The sequence below is a fragment of the Poecilia formosa genome, unplaced genomic scaffold, assembly GCF_000485575.1.
Source record: "Poecilia formosa unplaced genomic scaffold, Poecilia_formosa-5.1.2 Scaffold101, whole genome shotgun sequence".
Taxonomy (NCBI): Eukaryota; Metazoa; Chordata; class Actinopteri; order Cyprinodontiformes; family Poeciliidae; genus Poecilia; species Poecilia formosa.
Window position 1 is genome coordinate 155,543 of NW_006800040.1, and position 10,112 is coordinate 165,654.

The 10,112-nt window shown below is 40.7% G+C and overlaps 1 protein-coding gene across 1 annotated transcript in view; it reads right to left on the bottom strand.

The window, feature by feature from the left end:
* Positions 1-1,813: 1,813 nt before the first annotated feature.
* The window catches only part of LOC103142803 (fibroblast growth factor 4-like), a 21,291-nt gene continuing 12,992 nt past the window's right edge, over positions 1,814-10,112 (bottom strand). Inside the window, exon 3 of the mRNA XM_016674784.1 lies at positions 1,814-5,496. Coding sequence (XP_016530270.1) covers positions 5,320-5,496 — 177 coding nt within the window. The 3' untranslated portion in view covers positions 1,814-5,319. The remainder of the gene's footprint in view (positions 5,497-10,112) is intronic.

Sequence of the window (10,112 nt, forward strand, 5' to 3'; positions counted from 1 at the left end):
TCGGTCACATCTCGGACTCGACCGCATTTGGTCTCGGTCTTGTCTCGGTCTTGGGTGCTGAGGACTCGGCATTTTATTTCCAGACCAGTCAAAACTGCAACTGTGAAAGTATCACTAATACTGTTGTTGAGAAAATAAATTTGGAATATGCTAGTTTTAAAACTTGTCTTGATTCAAATGGCCTATTTGTGGTTTTGAAATCAGTAACGTATTCTGGCCTATTGACCTTTATGTTACCTGTAGTTACAGCAGATGGTTTGCTAGGATCGTTTGAACTGCCTTTTGTCTGTGTTGGAAAACAATACAGTAGAAGTTCTAGCTTTTCACACTCATCTGTGAAAAGCTGTAAACACGGCAGGAGTTTCTGACTTCAGATAAAGGGTCAGAGATAGCTCCTGGTTGGATGAGCAAAGATACGCCTTATTTGAATAAACTAAAGATAAGAATACGCCTTCACTATAAGACTTTCTACACAGAAGTAACAAATTAGATTTGCTCTTGCAATTCTCCAAAGACGTCTTTGGACGTCTTTGCTTTTCTTTCTTTCTTTCCTTCTTCTTCTTTCCATTTATGTCAGGTAAATGAATGTATGTCTCTGTTGTTCTGCAGTTTCTGTTGTAATTTTATGCATTGTCTTCTATTGGATTAAACTGCAATTCTGTGACGTCAACACGCATTGCTGTTTTCTTCTGAGTGACTACACGTGGCCGTCGCTGGGAGGACCTGGGATCCAAGGAAGAGAGAGAGCCAAACTTTTTCCAAAATTAACTAATTCATAGAAATCTTCCTTAATACTGTCCAGTTTATTTGTTAACATCGTTGTTTTCAGTGGATGCAAAACGCACCGATTAAAATCCAAGCAATAACCGCGTTTCTGTTACTACCCCCTCCCATCCCCACCTTTCACTCGCACGCTGCACTCTGAGACATGCGCAGTGGTTTCCTCTGAGCAGCAGAAGATGTCTGTCTAGTCGTCAGTAATAGAATAGCGCTGCATAAATCATAATAAATCCGAAGGCCACAAATAACTAAACATCGCTTTGCTTTCACTTGGAAAAGTAGCTCAAAGAAAGGTAAGCTCCATTGACGTGATGTTAGGAAAGCTAGCTGTACAGAGACACATAAGCATTTGTGATGAAAAAAAGTTCTCACTGCACTTAATTATTGTACGGAGGTGTTGACTGACTTGTTGCATATATGGGATAACGCTGTGTCCAAAAGTCCGCAATATAGTAATGTGGCATTCAGGAACAGTCCGATTCTTCTGAACGGCTCTTTACTTAGAAAATAGGTCTAGAGTGTCACTGAGAGCCATTCTTTTTTCTTGTAATGCTCTGCGTACACTGCAGTAGCTATCATTATTTTATGTAATTATGTACATTGATATTTTTTAAATTAAATAAATAAAATACAAGAACGAAAGAGCACGTCAGACTGCCTGGCTTCATGTAGCGGGAGAGAGGGTGAAAACGGTGAGCGCCTTGTGCTTGGTTACTTCTTGCTTGTTGCTCCTTGGTCAGTGTTCATAGCTGAGGGTTATTTACCGTCAGGGCATTGCCTCAATTGCTATGTTTAATAATGCAGATAGTGATGGTTTCTGACATGACCAATATGGGCAAACACCCAGGGAATTATCTTTTTAGGGATGGCACGAGACCACCACGGATTGTAGCACAAAGATGGAAGCAAAGCAGAGCAAAGCTTGTTCTGCTTTTAATATTGGTAAAATTTATTAACTATTTAATATCTAGGTGTTTTATGAGAATATGGATCTTTGAGATCAATTTGAGAAGCAATTTTGATCATATTTCACCATTTTATCGTGTCCTGTAGTGCGGGTCGCTGGTCTTGGTCTCGACTTGGTCTCGACTTCCCTCAGTCTTGGTCTCGACTTGGTCTCGGACCCTGAAAGGCTTGGTCTTGTCTCGGTCTCGACACGCTCTGGTCTTGGTCTTGTCTTGGTCTCGGGTTAGGTGGTCTTGAACACAACACTGGGATGTAGTACAAGTACAAGAACTTTGTTAATATACTTACGTACAATTTTCATGTATCTTTACTTAATTTAATTGTGGGTACTTCCGACTTTTACTGCACAACATTACATATCTGCAATTTTTACTTCACTACAATTGTATAATGTGTTGCCCTACATGTCACATTTATGTCAAGTTGTGATTTTCTTTATTTGTTCATTAGTTGGAAAGTAATCAATAACTTATTTGAGTTAACCGGTCCAAAAAGCATCTCTCAGTCATAAGTTTTGAAAATGGTGTCAGAAACTTAAAATGTTTTTCATTATTTTTTTCATTCTACAGTTGGGCGTGACCAACTGTGGAGTTGATGACAAAGTGGAGTTGAAATATCAGTGAAAATGGTCAGTGTCTATCCTGTGGCTAGTTGTGTCTAAAGTCCTTTTCTCAGGCAGACATATACTTGAATGTGCTTACTGCAGTTAAAATAACACATTGGTTTTGTTTCGTGTTAAATAAAATCTTCCAGAGATATAATCATTACTCTTTCTTATTTTGCTTAGAGGCATTTAATCTCTGCAGGTCATCCTGAAATTCTGATGCACAGAATCACAAGTCCAAGTGTGAACTGTGTCACAGAAGGAAAACACAATAAAAACATGGATTATTTGTAGCATTGTTCATAAGATGGCGAGATGGCGAACTGTAGGGCCACCATTCTGACCAGCAACATAGGGGCTCCACAGGGCACAGTTCTTTTGCCCCTCCTCTTCACCCTCTACACCTCTGACTTTAAATACAACTCAGCTACATGCCACATGCAAAAATTTTCGGACGATACTGCCATTGTGGCGTGTATAAAGGAGGGTGGAGAGGGGGAGTACAGGACCTGGTGAAGGACTTTGGAGCATGGTGCCACAGGAATAAACTCCAACTGAACATCTCTAAAACAAAAGAGATGGTCCTTGATTTTCGCAGGGTGCCCCTCTTGCCTCAGCCTACCATCATTGATGGCATTGAGGTAGAGGTGGTCAGCACATATAAATACTTGGACCTATAACTGGACAATAAGCTGAACTGGTTTTCCAATACAGACAATGTGTACAAGAAAGCACAGAGTAGAATGTACTTCTTGAGAAGACTGGCCTTTATGTGTGCTCTAAGCTCCTGTACATGTTTTACAAGTTCATTTTGTCTGCTGTTATAGTCTATGCAATTGTTTGTTGGGAGGGCAGTGCAAAGAAGAGGGACATACAGAGACTGAATTGCCTCATCCGCAGAGCTGCCTCTGTGGTAGGTGTGAGCCTGGAGTCTGTGGAGACAGTGGTGGAACAGAGGACAATGTCTAAACTCAGTTTAGTCCTGGAGAACACAAGCCATCCCCTGCATACTGTTCTCTCCAACCACAGGGGCTCCCGCAGTGACAGGTTTCTCTCACTGGGATGTTCAACTGAGAGGATTAAAAACTCCTTTGTCCCACGGGCCATTAGACTTCACAATGCTGTGATTTCTGGGAGGGAGAAGGGAGGGAGACGATGTAATTAGCATTTTAATGTATTTAAGCTCCTTTACTAGTCCACTTTTTAATGTATGTATATTGTGTACCTTTTATAGATGTTCCCAGTTGTACGATTTTTTTTTAATGCTGTGTGGATGTGAATTAATGTGTGAGCAACAGACAATCTTAATTTCCCTACGGGATGAATAAGGTTTTACCTTACTTTACCTGCATACTGTTGATTTATTAAAAAACATATACATACAGGCACACTTAATCATATTTATAGACCATTACTTACATTCAACCATATTTTTAAAAGTAAGTACTTATTTTCTTTTACTCAAGTAAAATGTTGATGTGGTACTTTTGCTTTCACTAAATCACATGTTTGTCTGCTTATTTGTATTTTTACAGTTCTTTGTAAAAGTACTGTACTTTGTACAATTTCTACATCACTGGAGATTTTTTTCAATAACCAGACTTAAAACTTTCCTTTTTGATAAAACTTGTAGTTAGACTGGCTCAGGTTATCCTGAGCTACTTCTGTGGTTATGCTTTCATAGGTTTAATCTATTAGAGGACAAACTGACTTCTTTTTCTCAGTGTCTTCTTCTACTCTTCTCCAGTTTGCATTATTTGCTGTTATTTCACCTGTTAACTTTTTGTTTTCTCTCAGTTATTTTCCTCTCAATAGAAGCTACACCTGGTCTGGCACTCCATTTGGCTAAAATATCTCTCTCAGTTTGGAGGACAACAACGGCTGAGATAATGCTTCCATCACCTAATCGTTTTCCCCTCCTGCTGTTAACTTTTCACTTTCATGAACACCAAAAGTAATCCTACATCACTTCATCTGTTTCTTCTTGTGCATTCTGCTCTGTCTTCTCAAACTCCAGTTGGTCATAGCAGTTGGATTCTTGTACTGAGCCTGGTTCTGGTTCTGCTGGAGGTTTCTTTCTGTTAAAGATACATGCTCGATATGGGGGATTGCTGCAAAATCAGTGACACAATGCAAGCAATTGTTGCTATGTGCTCACCCAGGAGGAGTGAATGCTGCAAGTCAATAACTCGATACAATCTTCTGGGTTTCCTTAGAAACTTTTTAAGACTACTTAATAAGAGGTTTAAAGCTGAATTTAAACCTTGTATTAAAGAAACAAACAGATGGAAGCTTTGCCCAATCAGCAACACAAATGTGATCCTCCGGTTGATGTGCAGCTCACAACATTGTGAGCTGCACAACATGTTTATTGTGGACGGTAAACAGGACTTTTGTTCAGAATTGTGGACCTTTATTGTGAAATCACTTTCATTCCAAGTGGCCACTGTCTTTGAATCCCACTGCACTGGGGATTTGACATCTCTTTTCCATTGCTTTCTCCAGCTACTGACCCAGAAGCACATGTTGCTGATGTGAAAATAGCATAGAGTCAGACAAAAGTGTGTTCTGAAACAGGTGCTGTTTCAGAACAGCACCTGTTCTGAAACTGGGCTCACACAAAACAAATTTTTTCTTGTTTGAGCTCAGACACTTTCTTTTTGTCTTATATTTTCTGGAGAGCTCAGTCGCAATCTGGTGAGCCAAAGACAGATCAAGACAAAATGGGTGACATGGTTCAACTACTTTGCTAATGCTACATGTGATTTTTTTTTTTTCGAACATTGAGTATTTTGAATAAAATTCTCATTGTTTCTGGAATGTGAATCCAATCCTTGTCAATAAATAACTTTAATCATTCACACTGAACAATATGTTTATGTCCTTGTACATTTTAGATTATAGAGAATCCCCATCTCTGATCAAACTGTTCTCTTAGAAGATATGTGCCTTAAAGTTAGCTTAGAAACTTATGTTCTGGGGAGAAAGTGTGTATTAGTCATTGTAGGCGTCACACGGTTGCCTCTCTTGGTTTTCCCAATCTTGCTGAGAGCAATGTACATTCCAGGATAGGAAGCTGATTCATAGACGTTATAGTTGTTGGCCAGGAGGTTCTCCTTGAACTTGCAGTCATCTCTGTAGCTTCCCTAAGTAAAAGAGAGGGACAGAAACAATGATCAACTTCCCAACTTGTTTATGCTTATTATTCACTTTTTTATTTTAAAAAGAGGGAAAAAAATCTTCAGCGCATAATTAATAAATTATTAATAAATTAATAATTTATTAATATTTAATTTAAAGAACGTTAATTTGAGACATTTAAAATATGACAGCTATTACAAATACCCTGTTGGGATCTGGCTTAGCTGCTAGTTGACATCTTCTGAGGATTAACAGTCAACCCTCATCAACAACTTATCCACCATGAATTTAACCAAGACCTGTCATAACTCTAATACATTTTTTCTCCATAATTCAGGCAGCTTCATGTGAATAAAGAATCAAGGGTAGTGAGGGCGCTAAGAATTGTTGTTTGACGTTTGTCATAAAACTGAGGAAACATTAAACAGAGTAAGGAAGTCAAGATTGTTCAGTTGGTCTTATTTGTATTATATATTTTATTTTACTCGTTCTAAAATGCTTCTTCTCAAATAAACTTGTGGTATATTTATTAAGAAGTGTTGATTGTGACATAAATTATACCAGAGGAAGAAGCAATACACAGATGACAGAGTACCGTCTCTTGGATAATAGGGCCAGATATGTTCTGTTCATACACATATTCCTGTTATAACAGTAAGTCTTCAGCTTTTGTTTTGAATTTACTTATGAGCAAATTATCAACAAAGTTAATCACCTTTCAGGGCGCTAATTGTGAACCAAGCTCTACCCTCTTCTTCGTGTGAGAGGAGGGTGAGTGGAAGAGCGGAAGAAGAGTGAGAGAGCGAGCGGTTGTATATTCTATATCTTAGGCTTTTTTTCTTACTGTTTTTTCACAGGGTGTTTATGTTACTTGCTTAATTGTGATTTTGTGTTAGTTTGTCATGTTTTAAAGGGTTTTTGTTGGGTTCAGGTGTGGCCGTCAGGCGTGCCTGGCTGGCCGGCGTCTGACGACGCCATGGTGGTCGGTGCTGGAGCTTTCTCCACACTGACACGGTGTTAGGTCCACCAAGGGCACAACATACTTGAGGACACGAGACAAGGATGAAGGTTCAACAGAATATTTTATTCTTAAACTCTCTTGAACTTTGATTTTTTTTGGTTCAGCTGCTTCTGATTTTCTGTGAAGAAAAAGAGAGATAAATGCCCCCTCAGTTTACCGTGTCCCAAAAAAAGAAAAACAAAACCCCAAAAGTATTAACAGAAAGTTGGACCTGGTGAGCCGATCAAACAGAACGAAACGGTACAACAGGGGGCCAACCCTTTTACAGGGCCGTTGAAGCCCCTACTAGTACCGGACTAAAGCAAAAAAGAATCTAATGCAAAAGAAAGATTGAAACCAGGACAACCAGTCCCACCAGGCCAAAATCACAATGAAAAAACAAACAAACAAAGGCTGACAGAAATACCGCATGGGAGGCTGGAAACTTCAGCTGCGGTCCTCAGCGACTGGACGTGCGCGCACCGCGTCAAGACGCGTCCCCGGTGGTGGTGGAGCGAGCGGAAGCGAGTGGAAGGGCGGAGACCCCAACATGCCGAAACCCAGCCTATTTATAGGCGGACCAACAGCGCCACAAATTAACGTTATCAAATGACCAAAAGTAAGAAATTATCCAAACTCCAAAATATATTAACAAAAGGTCATTCAACTAAAGTCTATAAGAAAACAAAGAGAAAATAGACAAAAATCATAATGTGCCCGAAGCACATAACACACGGAAAAACGGCGTCAAGGTGGCGCTAGTTCTCCTTGAAGCATGGAGGAAGTTTGTCTGGCTGTTGGTAAGGTGATCGGACAAGGGTCCAGAAGGTCTGCGTCTCTAATGAATGGTGCTGTAGTTTTGTGTGTTGAGGAAAAATTAATATTTTTAGTGTTTAATACAGTTAATCTTACGGCATGTGAAAAGGTATATTGACCATAGTCATTTTGAACAAATTTCTTAATTTAGAACAGGTTTGTGTTAATGATTTAAAACTAAAACTATTGATGGGTAAGTATTCAACTTACGGGAAGGAAAATAGAGATCAAAAGGGAACTCTCACTGAGGCTCCTGTTGTGTTATCAGAGAGGACAGGAGACCATAAAATAGGCATCTGCAGGAAGGCAATATCACTTGGATGAGCGTGGGAGAAGTAGTTTGCTCAGTTCACGGAAGATCAAAAAGTCTTCCAAAACTAACATCTGGGACGGTGGAAAACTGAATACAACATAGAATGTTTAAAACCACTACCATTTAATTTGTAAGACATTTTTCTTAGTTATTAATAGCATGTGCTGACTGAAAATAGTTTAATTGTAGTTTTAGAATTACTAATTTAGTCAGTGATGAATGTATTTTGAAATTGTATTATCTGTTACTATATTGGAATCAAATGGAAATTGTGTGAATGAAAATGTTTTGTTTAGTATTAGAACATTGCTCAGGTTTATGGTGAAAGGGTTTTGGAAAATGATTATGTTAATTTTTATACTTAGGATTGAATATTATATTTGATAGGTTAGAAAAAGGAATTTTACTGTCAGGTTCTGGGTTTTTCCTTCAAGAGAAGTGTCTCTCCCCTTCGGCTACCCGTTGGGGAGTGGCCTGGAGTGGAGCTGCACGCCTGAAGCTCGTTGGATCATCAGTCAAGAGAGGATTAAAGGAGCTACCAGACCTCTCCTCTCCGCCAGATGATTATTCCTTCACGGTAGTTTCTAGCTCGTTAAGTCTTCCCCTGTGAAACGCTAGCATTATTTTTTGACCTTCTTGAGAAAACCTCTCTGCCTGTTGTCAGTCGTCCTCACTTGTTCCCTGTCTCTCATTTCCAGGTAGTAGCCGACTTCCATTGGCGAATCTGCCTGCCGCTCTCAGAACCACACTGGCCTGCCCGCTCCAGCTCACTGTTCGTTTCCCCCCCCACCGTCGGGAAGCCCTCCAAGAAGACGTAAGCCGATGACTCCTGTTAGCCCATCCAACTTTTTGTCCACCTCTGGCCAGATCATTGACCTGTTCTCTCCGCTTCCAGGCGAGTCTCGAACCTATACCTAAGGATCATCTACGAGACATTGTGATAGTTTTTTCTAATAAACAGTTACTCACCAGTAATCTCCGGGCCTGATTCTGCATGTGGGTTAGAAGTCTACCATCCATTATGACATTTACCCCATTCTGTTCTGTAGATTTTATGTATTACTTTTGGTTTACGACAAGACTCATTCTTTTGAGGTGTTGAATGCAGAAGAACAAAATTAGGTTTGTGGCGATAACCTTTGCTTCAACTTTCTGAGTAGGGAGAAAGCGGGAGAGATTCCAGATTTCACACCTATCTGTGAAGTACCTTTCTCTGTTTTTCTTTGCCCAGATAGCCTTAAAACAGCAGGAGTTCAGGAGAAGCTCTGCTCTCACTTTGCTTAAACAAAGGGGACAAAATGGCCTTTGATCTTGGAAGCAAATTGTAAGGAGTTTCTAACTTTTAAGAGGGTTTCAGACTGAAACAAACCTATAAACAGTTTGGTTTCTGTTAGTTCTGTCAAGATGCAATAAATGGCAAATTTGTCTTATATTGGTAAATCGTTTTATTTTAAATATGCTTTAGGAGCCGTAGTTTGATGACTGTTATAAATATCGCCACATTTTACGAACAGAGGGAAATAGTTCAGTTTTTGTCGCTAGTTTAACTTTTAGAAATTGTAGCACCTGCAGAGCGCCGCAATAAAGGCACAATAAAGCTGATAAACAGGTGAAGAACAAAGCTAGATAAAACCACTTCTACTGTATTCTGATTTTTCTTGCTCCGGGCTTTACCCTACACGCGGACCCGTTGCCATGGAATCCTCCAGTAGATCCGCCCCTGCTCAGCACGGCAAGGTGGCGTCACCTGTTAAAATAGTACTGGTGCAAATCACCATGCTAAAACATTGTTGTCTCCCATAGGAGACAACTGCTTATGGTATTAATAGACGAGACAAGGAACTTAACCTGCGCTTTCATGTCAGAATTGATGATTTTGATTACATCTTGTTTGCTACATCTTCTAACATGAAGTGCTTTGGCTGCGGTCAGGAGGATCATATTGTAAAAATGTGTCTCGACAGGGCCAGGCCGGCCCCGTCGAGTTCAACAAAGCAGCAGCCTGCTGCTGAGCAGGTGGGGAGCCCACCTGGTGAGGCTGGGGCAGCGGAGGAGCCCGCTGCCACAGCAGAGGAGCCCGCGGCAGAGTAGCTTGCGGAAGGTACTGTTGAGGTGTCGTTTGTGGAAAGTGGGAAAGGTTTGAAAATGAGTGTATGTGTGGGAAAGGATGGAAGCACGGTGTTGTGTGGTGATGGGGTGTATAGTGGTGAGGGTGAAAGTAAAGTGATGGAGAGATACGGTGTGCAGGGAGAGCAGGAGGAAGTGAGAGGCGAAGAGGAGTATTTAGTGTGTGGAGATCAGTGAGAGAAAGGAGAGGTGCAGGCGGACAGACAGAACAGTGCAGAGTCGGTTTTTGGAGCTGGAGTGGGGGGAGAGAGGTGAAGCAGAGGAGACGATGGAGCTGGAGGCTTCAGCCCCGATAAAGAGGCGAAGCAAAATGAGGAATGTGGTGGCGGCTGTGCAGGCCAGCAAGCAGTAAACTGGCTGCAGAG